At 45.8% G+C, this 17,081-nt stretch overlaps 1 protein-coding gene across 6 annotated transcripts in view; it reads right to left on the bottom strand.

Annotated features, from left to right (window-relative positions):
• Window positions 1–3,150: 3,150 nt before the first annotated feature.
• SP110 (SP110 nuclear body protein) overlaps window positions 3,151–17,081 on the bottom strand; it is a 54,802-nt gene continuing 40,871 nt past the window's right edge. For 5 of the 6 annotated variants that reach the window (XM_032277953.1, XM_032277957.1, XM_032277956.1 and 2 more), the window contains 7 exons: window positions 12,345–12,443; window positions 11,717–11,859; window positions 7,073–7,188; window positions 6,303–6,411; window positions 5,938–6,009; window positions 4,862–5,002; window positions 3,151–3,459 (listed from right to left, as the gene is read on the bottom strand). In XM_032277953.1, the coding sequence (XP_032133844.1) occupies window positions 3,346–3,459; window positions 4,862–5,002; window positions 5,938–6,009; window positions 6,303–6,411; window positions 7,073–7,188; window positions 11,717–11,859; window positions 12,345–12,443 (794 nt within the window). In that variant the 3' untranslated portion in view covers window positions 3,151–3,345. Of the gene's footprint in view, window positions 3,460–4,861; window positions 5,003–5,937; window positions 6,010–6,302; window positions 6,412–7,072; window positions 7,189–10,629; window positions 10,914–11,716; window positions 11,860–12,344; window positions 12,444–17,081 lie in introns of those variants that run through there. The other variant, XM_032277958.1, reaches the window with a different exon arrangement.

The following is a 17,081-nucleotide window of genomic DNA, read 5'->3' as shown; positions in this document are numbered from 1 at the left end:
AGGTAGAAAATTTTACAAGTTATTTTTACTGAGCTAGGATAACTGTAAATCCGACCATGACAGTATGTAAAAACCATAGACTAATCTCATTTATAAACACAAAGGCAAAATCCTCTGCAATGCTATTAAATGCCCTTCGCAATGGTATTTTAAATAACCGCTGCAATGGTATATTAAATCTATAACAAACAAAAACAAACTCCACAGACATTTAGAAACCAATTTAGTTTGTTTTTCACAGTGGTCTGAGTGTTGAAATTCTGTTAACTTTTATTGTTGTACCTGAGGATTGAGCAAGTGAGACACCAGCGCAGAATGGAGGAAGACACGGAGAAGCCCGTGGGGTTGGATGCAAACTAGAGGTGTGTGATACATATAAATCACGTACCAAGGAAAATTTCCTGCCCTGGGATTAGGGGGAACCAGCAAGATGTGCTTGACTGGATTTCAGAATTGATATAAACAAGTGACTGCTGCTTCCTTTTCCCCCATTTGAATGGAAGCATCTATAGTGGTCATACTGCCCCTGTTTTCATCACTGAATGATGGCAGCAGGGGAGAAACAGTTTTTCAGCTTACAGGTCTCTAGCTCAAGAGGAGAGGCGTCCAAGGAGCTGCACCCAATGAACCACACCCAAGGAGATTATTTCCTTTCTTCCTTCCTTCCTTGTTCTTTATTCTTTCTTTCCTTTCCCTTCTTTCTTTCTTTTTTTCTTTCTTTCCTTTCTTTCTCTTTCTTTCTTTCTCTTTTTCTTTCTTTCCTTTCTTTCTTCCTTTTTCTTCCTTCCTTCCTTCCTTCTTTTTTCTTTCTTTCTTCTTTCTTTCTTTCTTTCTTTTTCTTTCTTTTCCTTCCTTCCGTTTTCTCTCTTCCTTCCTTCCTCTCTTCCTCTTTCTTTCTCTTTCTTCCTTCTTTCCTTGCTTCCTTCCTTCCTTCTTCCTTCCTTCCTTCCTACCTTCCTTCCTCCCTCCCTCCTTCCCTTCCTTCTCTCCTTCCTTCCTTCCTCTTTTTCTTTCTTTCTTCCTCCCTCTTTCTTCATTTCCTTTCCTCCCTGCCTCTTTTTTCTTCCTTCCTTCCTCTTTCTTTCTGTCTCTCTCTCTTCTCTCTCTCTCTCTCCTCTCTCTCTCTCCTTCTCTCTCTCTCTTTCTTTCTTGTGGCCCAGGCTGGATTGCAGTGCTGCATTTTTGCCTTACTGTGACCCATCCTTCCACCTGAGCCGCCCAGCTAATTTTAAAAACATATTTTGTAGACATGAGGTTTTGCCCTGTTGCCCAGGCTGGTCTTGAACTCCTGGACTCAAGTGGTCCATCTGCCTCGGCCTCCTAAAGTGCTGGGATTTCAGGTGTGAGCCACTGTGACCAGCCCCAAGAAGCTTAATCTGATCTGAACCTGATTTAGATAATGAGGTCCTGGACTTCGTTCCAGTATTGCAGACAGTCAGACTTCTGCGGGGAGAGAATTGTCTTTTGTATATGGGAAAGATGTGAACTACTGTGGCCAGAGGGTGAACTATGGTAGATTGCTTCTAAAGATGGAAGCAATGATGTTTCTTCCCAAGCAACATTCTCCTTTGAAATGTGACATTGCCACTCATTCCATCAAGAGTTAGGATCAATTCTTTCTTCTTCTGAGGCTGGCCCTGTGACTTGCTTTGACCAACAGAATGTGGCAAAAGTGACACTGAGCAAGTATAAATAGGATCTGTCAATACCATGTGGAACAAAGGTAACAGTCCCCATGGATGCTGCCTGAATTCCTGACCCACAGAATAGTGAGCAATAAAATGTTTCTTTCTTTTAAACAGCTAAGCTTTGAAGTTATTTGTTACAAAGCAGTAGATAGCTAATACACCATCAAATTATGCTGGGGTCATTTCAAAACAACTCAGGAATCAAATTGAGGCGATTTTCACTAAAAGCGGGCAACTCATGCATGCCTGTAATCCCAGCTACTCAGGAGGCTGAGGCAGAATTGCTTGCCCCCAGGAGGAGGAGGTTGCACTGAGCTGAGATCATGCCACTGCACTCCAGGCTGGGTGACAGAGAAAGACTCCGTCTCAAAAAAAAAAAAAAAAAAAAAAAAAGTGGGCAACTCAAGCATCAATAAAGGTATTAGCATTTAAATATGTAGGTTCAAGATAATTAAAAAAATCCCTGGTCACCTTTAGAGGATATTAGGAAATCAATTCATTATTTTGAACATTGCTAAATAATAATAATAATAAAAAGCATTTATCCTATCTTTTGTACAACCTGTATTTCAAGGTAACCAAATATTGTTCCTTTTCTTTTCTTTTTTGAGAGATGGAGTTTCGCTCTGTTGCCAGGCTGGAGTGCAGTGGCGCAATCTTGGCTCCCTGCAACCTGTGCCTCCCATGATCAAGTGATTCTCCTGCCTCAGCCTCCCAAGTAGCCGGGCCTACAGTTATGCGCCACCACACCCAGCTAATTTTTGTATTTTTTAGTAGAGACAGGGCTTCACTATGTTGGCCAGGATGGTCTCCATCTCTTGACCTTGTGATCTGCCCACCTCGGCCTCCCAAAGTGCTGGGATTACAGGCATGAGCCACTGCTCCTGGCCCCAAATATTGTAAAAGAGAAGCTCTTTGCAGAAGAATTCTGACTAATAATGAGGTAAAAAAATAAAATCTGAATCTCATCATTTTGCAACCCCTGATGATATCATGGATTTAGGTATTGCTAAAACCATCAGGTGATAAATGATCAGGCTGATAACACCTGCACCTGCTGCCAAACTTAACATAAAAAAAATACTAAATTCCCCCTGTGACGCCTGTGTGCCAAACCCCCCTGCAAATCAAAACAAAACCCTCAAAACCTGAGTTCGAGCAAGCTTCTAGATCTAACTTTGTTTACAAAAAATGAGAGGAAGAGACGAATGTACCACTAAGAAAATGCAACCAGAAGACTCTAAAAATTTAATAGGACAAAAACCCTGAGTTCTTCAATAAATACATGGCAATTTATAGCTTAAAATAAGACATAGGGACAGATGAGCCAAATGCAATATGTGAAACTTGTTTAGATACTGATTTGAACAAATCAAGTCTAAAAAGACTTATGAGATAGTGGGGAGAATATGAACTCTGATGGGGTATCTGATGGTGTTAAGGAAGTACTAATTTCTTTTTAAGTGTAGATATAGCCTTTCAAAGGCAAAGAGAAAGAATAAAGGTGGTGGAGGGTGTGATAATCCTTTGAAGGGTCTGGGTTTGGGTCCTGAGGGCAGCCAGTTACATCCCAGGCTCACTGGTGATCAACAGTCCAGGCCAGGGCCTCATCAGCTGGATCCTGGGGTTGAGATGCTTCAGCCTTTCCGGAACAGGTTCAAGGAGGAGTCCGGAAACTGCTGTCATTGGCTTTGTGAAAACCGAACACATCTTTGAGATCTTTTTCAAATTCTGCCTCTAAGTCAAGCCCTACCTGGCCAAAGGCAGAAGCCTGAAAGAGAAAAAAGCAAACAAATATGTTTAAGGAAGAAGGATAACAGCCATCAAATCATTCATACATTTTTTTTCTGTTTTTTGCTTTTTTTTTTTTGAGTCAGGGTCTTTGTCACTCAGGCTGTGGTACAGTGGCATCATCACAGCTCACTGCAGTCTTGAGCTCCTGGGCTCAGGTGATCCTCTCAATTCAGCCTCCTGGGTAGCTGAAACTGTAGGCACACGCCACTACGCCCAGCTTTTGAAAACATTTCTTTTTTTTTTCCCCCAGATCGGGGTGAGGAGGTCTTGCTACATTGCTCAGGCTGGTCTCCAACTCCTGGCCTCTGGCGAACATCTCCACTTGGACTCCCAAAAAGCTTGGATTATAGGTGTCGGTCACCGCACCCAGCCTCACTCATATATTTTTAGGAGCCCCAGCAGTCAGGCAGAATGGATGGGGAGATGCTGCTACTAAAATATCAAGAAGCACGAGACTCTACCTGGTGGTTAACTTCCACCTGACGGGTGATCTGGACTGAAGGGTTGGTTTTGATCACTGCAAATCTGAGCATGGTGCAAAATAGCTTAAACAAATTTAGAAAAGCATTTCTTGAAAGCCCACTCGCTGAGGAAGGATGACCCTCTGTTCTCCAGGGCTAAGGATATGCCAGACACTGAGCAGCTCTCTGAGCCAACCCTTTCTCCCTCCAGCCCCATGAGTGGGTACCCGTTTACAATGTGTGGTTTGTGAACATGCCAGCTCCCGGCATGGAAGAAGGGAGGGAAGCTGGGCAGAGATGAAAATCTTCCTTAGGTACCTCCCAAAACATTTCTGTACAAGTGAGGATAAAAATTAGAGCAAACCAAAGTTAAAAATGTCTTGGATTGCAAGATAGCTCAACTAGCAGTCCCTCCCTCATAAAGGAGGGTGAAACTAACACTGTATTGGAAGGCAATTCCAGATGTTTGAGTCCAATGAGAAGTTTATGTGTAAAAACATGCAAGCCTGAGTATCCAGGAAGTTTAATTGATTTTGTTTTGTTTCCTTACTGATTTTCATATTTCTGAGACAGGAAGAACAATGTAAGTATAAACTGCCTTTCCTTCCAGTTTGAACAAAGAGGCCGGATGCCATTTATCGCTCTAGGTAGGAGCGGGCTGCTGATCTGGGAACGGAGCGTGGTTTTTTCAGCTGCTGTTCCGGGATCCCTTCCCCGTCCTGCTTGCTTTTCTTTTTGCCCCTCACCCCTTGCCTCCAGGAATGCTGAGATGTTTTTTTTTTTTTTTTTTTCTGTAATCCTTGTCTTATGTGAGATCTCCCCAGGATGAAACTGGGTGTAATTCTTGCAAAGTTCCGCTGTCCCAGAAATTAGAGGAAAGTAGAAAAGATGAGGAAGGAAGCAGGAAATGCCCTTTACCTTGTAGAATGTTTTATGGTTGTGAAAGATCAGGCGCATGTCTCGCACAAACCATGCCACCGTGTACATTTCCGTAATCAGCCTTTCCTTAACCAGGTCCAACCACATCGCTTCCTGAAAGGGCTCACCGTAATCTCGAATCTGGGGACAAAGCCACCACAGAGGTGACGTTAGCATGGCTGTCATCACTGGAGCGGATCCAGCTTAAATGCAATCCAAGCCTTTATTTCCAGGATAACAATAATAATATCATCTGACCTCTTTAGGTCAGCCATTGTTCTAGGCACTATATAAACTACATTCTAAGCCAAGTATATGAATATGTAATCTCCACATTTATGGCAACCATAAATAATGATGCCCATTTCATAGATGAGGAAGCCAAGGGATGGGGAGGTCAAGGAACTTACCCAAGATGTCTCAGCTAGAAAGTGGTACAGCTGGGATGGGAACCCACACAGTTTGGCATCTGTGACTTTTTTTTTTGAGATGGAGTCTCACTCTGTCACCCAGGTTGGAGTGCAGTGGCACAATCTTGGCTCACTGCAACCTCTGCCTCCCAGGTCAAAGTGATTCTCCTCCCTCAGCCTCCCGAGTAGTTGAGATTATAGGTGCCTGTCACCAGGCCTGGATAATTTTCGTATTTTTAGTAGAGATGGGGTTTCACCATGTTGGCCAGACTGGTCTCGAACTCCTAACCTCAGGTGATCTTCCCACCTCAGCCTCCCAAAGTGCTGGGATTACAGGTGTGAGCCGCTGGGCCCAGCTGGCACCTGTGACTCTTAATCCCTAGTAGGAAAGACATTCCTCCTAAAGAGAAGATGAAACGGATACACAGGAGGGGAAGCAGCTTGCCAGGTATCTCAGCGCTTGTGCACGGTGGGGTGGAGTTTGAACCAGGCAGTCCCTCTCCAGCTAACCCCCTGCTAAATGCCCTGCTGCCCTGCTCCACTGCTGCCATGCTGGCCTTCTCTCCTGCTCACCAGCTTCCTGAGCAAACTGCAGCACCTGCCAGATTCAGCCCCTCAATTTCTCAAAATGCATTTTATGCAAGAGAACCATAAAATGTGACTTACATTAAGTGGGATGGCAGTAAAAAAGGAGCTTTGTGGATGACAGTAGGCCTTCAAGAGGAGGAACTCACATTTCTGTAAAACATGAAGAGGGCTTGAGAGTGAAACGCAGCAACAGTGAAGTCAGGCCAGTGCCTAGACATGCGCACAGATGGAGCAGCCAGGCGCAGTCAGCATTCCCACCGTGCTTACCGAGGCCCACGGGGTGTGTGGGATTTTGTTTGGACTCTGTGTTTGGGCATTAAATCATTATCCTCTAAAGGGAGACGTTCAAGGCTCCCATTGGTGCACTGCCCTGAACCTGTGCCTGTTTGTGCTTCTTGTGTGAGCAGGGAAAGGCATAGGTCTGGGGTTTGCATCCAACTCACCAACTGTTCTGGAGGCTGCATCCGCCTCTCCAGGATCTTAGATACATAATGGCCCTGCTGGCTTCCAGAAGACCTCTTCATCCTGCAGAAGGTGCAGCTCCAGGGGGTCCTGAGAGGTTGGACATAAGGTGAGCAGAGGGCAGGGCTCCTGGAAATGGCCACCATTCCTGTGGCTGCCACTGTCCTCCCTCAGGAAGGATGGGCTCAGCCATGAGGGGGGGAAACCTCCCAGAGTGTCCAGGAGCCCCATACGGGGTCTCCAGCATTGACCCTTCCCTCGCATCAGTGGTAAGTGCAGGTGGCCAGGCTGAGGAAGGTGGCGTCACCGTGAGTGTGTGCTCTCTTCTCTTCCTTTGTGGCAGGCACAAAGGAACCCTGCCTGCCAGGCTTGAGTGTCAAAATCTGGGCTTTCACCTGCAGGGACCTCAGGCCTCCATCAGCAGGATGAGACTATGGTGAAATGTGTGACAAGCTGTGCTTCCTGTCTTTTCTGAGTAGGCACGGAACATAAGCTGGCTTTTCCTGTCCCCAACTCCCCTTGGACAGGAGTCCCTACTATCCAAGGAATAGCATCCCAGGAAAGGGCACCTCCAGGGGCAGGGGAAGTGTGGGGTCAAGAGTCTCACTGGCAGCCTCAGAGACGCAGAGAGGCCCAGAGTCTCTGACATCAGATTACCCTCTGTCATACCGTTGTCTCAGACACTCACAGGTCCTGCCCTTCCCTCTGGAGGTGAGTGCTGTGTGCCGAGGCGCGGCTGCATCCCACTCACCTCTTGGCTTCCACAGGGGGGATGTGACAGTCCTCATGGAAGGCTCGTGGACAAGTACCGCAGCAGAGAAGTTGTCCGTCTTTACAGCACACCTCGCATTCATCCGACTTTTTCCACTGCAAGGGCAGATAACGTGGGCACCGCTAGGATGGTGGAGACCCACAAATGCTGACCCTGTGGGTTTCTAGAGCATGTCATTTTTGTGTGTGCTAGAACGAATACCCAAACCCAGTTTTGGGTGGGGGGCGCTGATGCCACCTCCCTGGGGGAAACTGCAAGACAATTGGCACAACAAGCTGAGCGTCTGGGTGGTGAGCACCAACACCACCAACACCAAGAAAGGGCTTTTCTTCTCTGGCTGTGGCTTGCTAACGGGTTCTGCCGCATTTTGAGCTGTGTTGCTGCCTGCTGGCAAGCTTGTGCTTTGAGCTGAGCCACTTGGGGCAGCATTCGCTGAGACCCACCAAACCTCTGTTAATAGATCTAACCGACCAAAGTAAGATACCATGATAGCTGGCATGTCGGCGCAGCAGTGTGGGAACGCTTGTTCCTGGCGCCTTGCCTAACTGCCCCATGGTTGTGACATAACATGGCTCTAGAATGTTCCGTAGTGGGCATGGATGCTGTGACCCAGTAAATAACAAATTAAAATAACTAAAATTAAGTTATCTTTGGCACCTACAATCAGCTTTACAAAATGAAACTCCAAGGACCTCTGTTGAAATATTTTATACTGATCAATATGAATTAAAATGAACTTTCAAGGACTGAAACTCATTATAGAAGATCTGTGTAGAGACGGGGTGACTATTCCCACCGTTTCTCCATTCAAAAGCCCAGTTTGGTCTGTTCTTAAACTTGGAAAGAATGAATGATGCCTCACAGTGAATTACTGCAACCTGAATGCTGTGACCCCACCTGCGAAGGCCCAATGTTATTGAAATTACTGATTCCATCCACTTAGCAACTGGTAAATACTCTGCAGGCACAGATTTGACTAATGTGTTCTGCTCGGTGTCTATTTCAACAGCATCTCAGCTGTGGGTTGCTTTCACTCCTGAAGGGACACAATAGACCGTTACCTGGCTACCACAGGGTACCTTGACAGGTACCTCCACCATAGGTTCCTCCACCATAGGCGATGTTTGCAGGCAGGATTTGAACTGCATCTGACACGCTCTAGGAGCACAGGCATAACATCACCCTGAAGACACCCTTCTCTCAGCAGATTCATTTGACACACTCAGGACATTACTCACAAGGAGCTCACAGAAAAAGATGGGGTTTGAGTTTCTGCATGGATGTGGAATTAAAATAAAACAAAAAAGCATGGGCCACTGTCCCAGACATGGTACAGGGGTCCGCCACCATCTGGGCATTATCTGGTGAGTCAAGGGATGCTCCATCCCTGACACTGTCAAAAAATAATTATTGATCCTTAAGTGCTCACAGTGTTCTAACCAGCCTCCAAGTATCCTTTGGGCCTCTTGAGTTCTGGAGGAAATGCATCCCTCATAGTTAGATAAGCCCATTTATGCTGTTACTTGCAAACAGGCCCACTTTGAATGGGGCTCCTTCTAACAAAAGGTTTTAGAATCTGTCAAATTGCGATACAGCAGGCTTTCCCATTAGTGCCCTCCAGAGTCTGGTGACTTTGGCTACCTCTTCTCACACCTCCTAGCATCTCTGGACCACCCAGGACGGCCATGCACTTCTGGTATAAAAAAAAGAACCCCAAAAGCTGTTCTCCTCAGCCCCACACTATATGCCATTTGAGTGGCAACTGCTGGCTACATCCAGGCCCTTCTGGAGATGGAGGCTCTCACAGGCCAAGCCTGTGGCTCTTTGCACCAGCTGTCTATCATGTGTGGGCCATGGAGGCAGCACCCTGCAGGTGACCACAAAGCACACTTTAGGAGTGCCAGCATCGGTCTCTTTGTTGTACACATTCACAAGTGACACTGCAGTGGAGACAGAGGTGCTGCAGAGCAGTAGTCACGCTGGGTGATGGGGCTGAGGGCAAGGCCTGCATTGGCTCATTCTCAGTCGGATAAACCTTCATCTTCTTCTCCCAACCTGGCCCCGGAAGGTGGGACTGAAAGGCTGGGTCAAACATGCCCCTGGCTATTAAGTGCTGACAGGTGGCATTAGGGGAGCTAGAGGATATTATTGTGTTGGGGCTATTAACGAATGATCTGGATTTTTAAAGACCTTTCTTCTTCCGGTTGCAAAAGTAATAAATGGTCATTGTAATTCCAACTGTACATAAATGTATAACACAGAAGGCAAATGTCCCTGTGATCTCATCTCAAAATAAGCGAGGTTGATTCTTTTGGCTATTTTTTCACGCATAGACCTATCTACGCATTCACATAAGCAGCAATGGGTTCCTTCCCCACACGTCACTCCTACCGTAAATATCCTGAAGCTCTCCTGACCCCAAAACCCTTTGGTGGTTTTTCCGTTGATTGAATGATAACTCCATACTTATGCATCCATGTACACGTCTATATCAAAGGTCTAATGTTCTATAAGAAAGGCTTTTACAAAAGCATTCTGTAGCTGTTATCAGCTCATTCTACAATACTGATAGAACTTGTGTTCCTCCCTAATTTTTTGCTATTATGATGTTACACTGAGCAATCACCCTGAATCTCAGGGTATTTCAAAGAAGCACGGGAAAGATGATTTATCTAATGGCATTGGGAGACCAGTGCCTTAAACTTTGAATGAATCCAACCTGGTCAGGCCAGCCTCCAGGGCAATATTAGAGAAGCATATTCTTGTTGGAAGTTCCCATCTAATGGGAAGCTCACGAGTGGAACTGATGTCTGCAGAACATATCTAAGCAAGTAGAGGAGGTTGAGGAGGGGGAGTTAGTTCAGCCAATAGATGGCTGCCGTTCCACCTGTAGGGAGGCCCTGCAGAGACAAAACTCAGTTTAAAGGTGTCATTCCATCCTGGTGCTACCAATAATAAGCATGGAACCTTCAGCCATACTTAGTGTGTGATCATAGAGGATCCTCTTTTTCTTTCATATGCTGTTCCTGTCTATCTCAATGCCTTTTTTCTTTTTTTTTTTTTGCTTTTCATGTTCTGTTGCCCCAGCTGGAGTGCAGTGGCACGATCTCACCTCACAGCAACCTCTGCTTCCAGAGCTCAAGTGATCCTCCCGCCTCAGCCTCCTGAGTAGCTGGGACTGCAGGTACATGCCACCATGCCTGGCTAATTTTTGTATATTTTGTAAAGAAGGGGTTTTTCCATGTTGCCCAAGCTGGTCTCAAACTCCTGGGCTCAAGGGATCCACCCACCTTGGTCTCCCAGAGTGCTGGGATTACATCGCATTGTATAGCGACACAGAATCTCACTATATCACTCAGGCTGGTCTTGAACTCCTGGGCTCAAGCAATTCTCCTACCTCAGCCTTACCTGGGACTACAGATGCACACCACTATTCCTGGCTGATTAAAAAAAAATTTGTTAGAGATGGGGTCTTGCTAGGTTGCCTAGGCTCAGAGCATTGTATTTCTGACACCTTTGGTTTATAGCAATCCAAATATCCAAATCTTTTTCTAAAACACATGGACATGATGAGCTTTTTCATCTAATTTTTATTTTAGAGTCATTTGCTTCCCCATCCCAAATTAACTATGAAAATTATGATTTTGAAGATGCTGTGCCCACATGTGGAGGTGACTCAGAGCTGGGAAACTCAGAAGCTCTTACTGAGCCTCCATACAGGGAAAGTCTGCAAGATGGTGACTGACAGTGTAGCAGAAATTCACTTGCTATTTAAGTCTCTCTTGAGATTTATTCTTGGAGGACAGAGCAAAAGTCCATTCTGAAAGACAGAAGGAGTCAATGAATGAGGTTATTCTGGAGGTTTTTCTTTTGTAGATACTGGCCTTCCCACTTCCTAGTGAATATCTGTACCCGGATATCACAGTGGATCTCAAACCCAAGGCGTCCAAAAGAAAAATTAGCTCCCTCTCACAGTCAGCTTTTCTTTTGGACTTCACTTAGTGATAAAATCATTTGTCTCCCGTTACTCAAACCCACGAGCCAAGTTCTTCTTTCTTAGTCCCTTTCCCATCCATTCCTTTCTCTTTCCATTTCTTCCTCTCTAGAAAAAATCTTTATGATTTCATTCTAGTGATAATTTCTTGAGTGTCACTGTGACGCCTTGTGTTGGGTCCTGGTCTCACAAAGCCTAGTCATTCTCAGGACAGGAATAGTGGGCTGTGGACATGCAGAGGAGAGATGGACCATGGACTGGGGGGCCTGGAAATGTCAGGGGGCCCAGATGAGCTGGGCCTTGAGTAGGTGTCAGGTAGAGGATGCAGGGGAGTGGTTGCAGGCATCTGTCTTCAGCTAGTTTATTTTTAGCTTCTTACATCTCTCTTGACCTCAGACCCCTTTGCCTGCATTTAAAGTTCCTGCACTCGTTTACTTGCATTTAAAGTTCTCCACCATCAGGAACAATCTGTGCCCCTAACTTTGTCACCCATATTTTGAACATTTAGCTCCTTATAAATCATGCTGTTGAATCCTAATGGGAGCTCTTCACATTTCTGCTGTTAAAAGTTTCACTTCTCCTTCAAGGATTTAAACCCGTCACCTATCTGTCCCTTGTCATGATACTACCTTCAGCAGCTCTAACAGGGGCTTTCCTCCGTAACATATACTCCGTTTCCAGTTCTTTGTGTCTCTTCCTTTTCCTTCAATTTCAAATTCTTTTGGTGTGAGCCAAGCTCCCTTCTCATTCTGAATGCACTTCGTTGAGGATCCTGTAAGAAAACGACAGCCCGTTTTTGGATCTACCCCCATCCTCTGTGAATTCACCCCAAACCTCTGAACTCCTAATTGTGGCCTTCTACCTTTCTGGGTCAAGCGAGACTTCCTCTGTGAGGTAGAAATAGTAGCAGGGGAGTCTGGATGCCTCTTCTCTTAGACTGAAGGCAGCCCTAAAGCCTGACTGAGAGGTGAGGGGGTGGGAAAGAATTTGCATTCATGTGGTACCTACATGCAGCAAGGACATGGCTGTCACTACTGCAGCGTCCATAGGTGACTTCTAGGTGGGAATGGAATGGTCTGGTTGCCGGAAATATCATGATGTGGAAGGGTTTGGAAATTCCCTCCAAGGAGGTGTTTCTTCTTCTGCAGTCTAGCTAGCAGGTCCATTTCCTAATCAATTATACACACAGGTATTTTCCTCCCTTCTAGTGATTCCTTCATCTAGGGATTCCAAAGAGCAGAAGACCAAGGAACTCACCGTGTTTCATTTTCTCCTTATATAAAATCCCTTTTGCCTCACCACAGGTCACAGAGAGCTCAGACCAGTGAAAATCCACAGTGTCACTTTTGGGTTTTTCTGAAAGTAGAAGAGAACCGTTTGGTGTTATTCAGTCTTCATTCCATCTTCCGTTTGGATTCTCCCCTCCATGAATTCCAATCGTGCACAGGGTTTTGGGGAACATTTCCTGGTTAGTTTGCAGGAAATCTTCCATCTCGAGTGGCAGATAAGCTATGTATACACGGCGACCTGCAATAAATCACCACCACCACCGCCACCAACGCTACAGCAAACAGAACATTTCAGTAGAACATACAGGGCTTCTTGAGTGAATGCGTCTCAATTTGCAAGCTGACGTGCATCACCTAATCAGCATCTCTTCTACAAGCATCATGTTGATCTCTCTGTGCTGATGGAAGTTGCCTACTAAAATATTTCTTTGCATTCATTTTGCCAGAGGGGAAAAAAATCTTCACTTATGATCTAATTTCCTGATTCAAATGAAGACTTGGGCGAGTGAGGTGGCTGGCGCTGGGGGGATGGTGTCAGTCTTCATTATTTGCTGTTTCTTTTCATTCTAGTGCTTCCCTGTTGCTTCCTCGATGAATAAAAGAAAACCCTGGAGAGCACTGAACTAATTTCCCAGTTGCTCATGGAGAGGTCTGGCAACCCAGAACCCCTGGGTAGAAATCGGGGGTTTAGATTCAGGAGAAGCAGTTGTAAGAGGTTTTAAAATGAATATCAGTAATTCCTGCTGCCTTCTCCTCCAACCTCACTGTGGGTGAATTCATGAAACAGAGACAGCAGGGACTGTTTCTCTGGGGAGAAATGAAGGGGCTGTCTGTGTCTTATGTTGAGTTACAGAGGATGTTACACCTAAAGTAAGTCCAGGAGAACATCTGGTCCAACTCTCTCCCTTGCCTCAAACAGTTATTGAAAGAGCTAAAGGAAAACAAATGACAAAACAAGAACATTGATGGAAAGAGGAAGGAAGAGAATCAGTGGTGAAGAAGCCATTCATTTCTCTGGAAAGATACAAGGCAGATAGTCAGACTGAGAGAGGAGGGACCCCTGAGAGGTGAGCATGTGACCCCCCAAAGAGTCCCACAGGATGCCTGGCCTCATAGGAGCCGGGGCTGGCAGCAAGGCCAGGCATGGGGGTGGAGGGTAGGGGTGTGGGAACTTAGGGTGGGAAAAACTTGGCTTCAACAGCCAGCCCTCTAGCATGGAGTGGCCAGCTCCACCATTTGTCTCTAGACTCTACTCGGTAAATATGGCACAGCAGATGAGAGCATGGCTTCAGGAGCCAGACTCATGGGGTGGGGAGGGGTGCAGGTGGGAGGGGCTTGTAATCCTGGCTCTGCAACTTACTAGAAGGATTACCTAAGTGTGCATTACTGTTATCAAATTTGAGTGGGGAATTTGCAGGTTCCTAATGTGAGTGAAAGGCAGAGCTCCAATTGACTCCGGGCCGCTACTGCAAACCTTGAGGGAGATTAGCACAGCTATGGGGACCTTCTACAGTTCTCTGTCTCCACAGAAATGTCTTCTCTAATCCCCTGTAGTGAATATAGATTTAGGGAATATGAATGTCCCCAAAGCATTTGCAAGCAGATGACAGAGCAGGGGGTGGATTTGGGGGCCACAGGTAGCAAGCTGACGTGCAGAGTCATGGACATAAGCATCAGTCCCCTCCTCCAGTGGAGGCAGGTCATCAAGTGAGGTGGGGCCTTTAGACTTCCAAAGCCAACTGCCCTATGCCTGAGGACAGCCTTCTGGCCTGTTCCCAGTAGTTCTGAGTTTGGCTCAGTCTCACCTACTCATTTCAGCAACCAGGCCTTAAGGGATGGAGCCCTGCAGCAGCGGTGGATTCAGATCCCCATGAGGAAGTGTGAGCAGACAATGAGGAGCCTGCTGTGAAAAGCAAGCCATTAGAGAACAGAGAGCTCAGGGAAGGGAAAAGCACAATGGAGAAAATTAAGAAGAAAAGCCTAATGGAGACGAGGAATAGCAGCATGGCAAAAAACAAATTCATAATCCAGAAGACTAACTCCAGGAATTCCTACAGAGCGTAGGGAAGAAGCACATGATGGAGGTGATGCATGGAAAGACCACAGGCCTGGTGAGCGATTTGGGAGCTCTATGATGTATAAACGAGGGGTCTGGGGAGGGGATGGTGGGGGTGGAGACGGGGTGCCGGGAGGAAAAGTGATAGTCAAGGAAATAGTAAGAGCAGCAGGTGCGCTATGCCATCTATCCTCACAACAACATGTAAGAACGAGAAGGCAATGACTGTCCCCATTTTATAGATGAGGGACTTGCGCTCAGATATGGAGAGGGAATTGCTGGTGGTCACCACACTACATAGGGTGGAGCTGGCACTGGAATTTAGATATGCCAGACTCTGTATCTAGTGCTCTTTCCACATCATTAGAAATGCCGTGAGACTCCACATCATACAAGCAACAACAGCACAGACACCCTGCGTTTAGTGAGAAGTTACAGACAGAAGAAGCTGATGCTGAGGGACAACTGTCAACATTTGCCAGGGCTCCTGCCTCCACCAGTGTTCCAGAAAAAGACTAAGTGGCTTCTGGGTTCATCTACTTTTTGGTGTAAAGAAAAAAGGGCTTGAAATTGGAACACACAGGTTGATTTTAGCTCATTCAAGGCTTTCACCCTTTCATAAGATGGGCTGATAACACTCACTAATTATGGGAATTAAATGGCAAAATGTAGATCAAAGTGCTTTGCCAACTGTGAAGTAATGTATATTTTTATATGGTTATCAAGGACTCTGCATAAGGTTGTATGGGTTGTGCACTGAGCAAGGACTCTACCTTTAAGGGGTGCTTTGATTCATATTAGAAACAAAATCAGGTTACATGCTTAGTACAACAATCTTCCAGCAGAGGGCAGAGAAGGGTTTGTTTTCAAGAATTGGCTCTGACAGATGAGGTAGTGAATTGAGGAAGGGGCACCTTTTTCTAACCCAGCATGAATCAGATGGGTCCAGGTACTGGAATTCATGCTTGGTGAAGAAGTAGAACTGTGTGAGGCATGGGAGCTGGACATACAGCAATGAGCAAGACCCATTCACTTACTGACCTCATGTGACTTTCATGCAGTGAACAGGCTGTGCACAGATCATTTATTACAGTTGAGATAAGCACCATGAAGACAAAATGCAGGTCTCCACAAGGGCATGTCAGGGAGGCCTACCTCTGTCCTGCCTGCGGGACAGAGGATGCTTCCCTGTGGAAGTGACATTTAAGGTGAAGTCTGAGGGCAGAAATCTCATATCCAGAATACACAAGGAACTTAAATTTACAAGAAAAAAACAACCCACCCCTTTAAAAAGTGGGCAAAGGACATGAACAGACACTTCTCAAAAGAAGACGTTTATGTGGCTGACAAACACATGGAAAAAAAGCTCCACATTACTGAGCATTAGAGAAATTCGAATCGAAACCACAATGAGATACCATCTCTCGCCAGTCAGACCGGCCATTATTAAAAAGTTAAGAAACAACAAATGCTGACGAGGCTGTGGAGAAATAGGAACAATTCTACACTGTTCGTGGGAATGTAAATTAGTTCAACCATTGTGAAAGACCTCGTAGCAATTCCTCAAAGACCTAGAAACAGAAATACCATTTGGCCCAGCAAGCAATCCCATTAGTGGGTATATACCCAAAGGAATAGAAATCATTCTATTATAAAGATACATGCATGTGTATGTTCACTGCAGCACTATTCACAATAGCAAAGACATGGACTCAACCTAAATATCCATTAATTATAGACTAGATAAAGAATATGTGGTACATATACACCATGGAATACTATGAAGCCATAAAAAGGAACAAAATCATGTCCTTTGCAGGGGCATAGATAGAGCTGGAAGCCATTATCCTCAGCAAACTAATGCAGGAACAGAAAACTACACACCGCATGTTCTCACTTATAGGTGGGAGTTAAACAACGAGAACACATGGACACAGGGAGGGGAACAGCACACACTGGGGCCTGCTGGAGGAGCAGGAGGGAGAGCACCAGGATAAATAGCTAATGCATGCTGGGCTTAATACCTAAAGGATTGGCTGATAGGTGCAGCAAATCACCACGGCACACATTTATCTGTGTAACAACCTACTCATCCTGCACATGTATCCTGGAACTTAAAATAATTTTTTTTTTAAAGGTAAGATCTGAGGGTATATAGCAAAGAGAGGGAGAAGGATAGGGGGATTAGCTTTGGGGTGGGGTGGGTGAGTGGGAAGGCCTATGTGAGGAGGCCCTGAGCAGGAAGGAGGGAGGAACATTCAGTGTCTAATGACTGATGCTGTGAGGAATCAGGCTGGTGTAAACTTAGGGACGTGGGTAGGGGGTAGTTTATGGGAGTTGGTGATATCCTGTGTCTTGAGCTGGGTGCTGGGTATGTGGGTGCTTTTTCTGGGTGTGTGAATCCACCAAGCTGTACTCTTAGGATCCATGCATTTTCTGTAAGCACACACACCAGTGCTACTCAATGCTCCAACCTACAATGCGACAGGGGCTTGATCAGAGTCAAGGCGCTGCTGTCTCCACTGAGAAGCCTTGCTATGAAAACAGTGTGCTTAGCAGCACAATTGGTTTACACGCTCCTTATTCTTGTAGACCTGCAACCAACAGGCTTGTAGAAGGTACCAGTCTGGGGACCCCACCTTGGATAGC

The sequence above is a fragment of the Sapajus apella genome, unplaced genomic scaffold (assembly GCF_009761245.1).
Source record: "Sapajus apella isolate SASKATOON/1434 unplaced genomic scaffold, GSC_monkey_1.0 scaffold10, whole genome shotgun sequence".
Taxonomy (NCBI): domain Eukaryota; kingdom Metazoa; phylum Chordata; class Mammalia; order Primates; family Cebidae; genus Sapajus; species Sapajus apella.
Note: the sequence above shows the minus strand (reverse complement) of the source record. Positions and strands in the feature narration are given on the sequence as shown.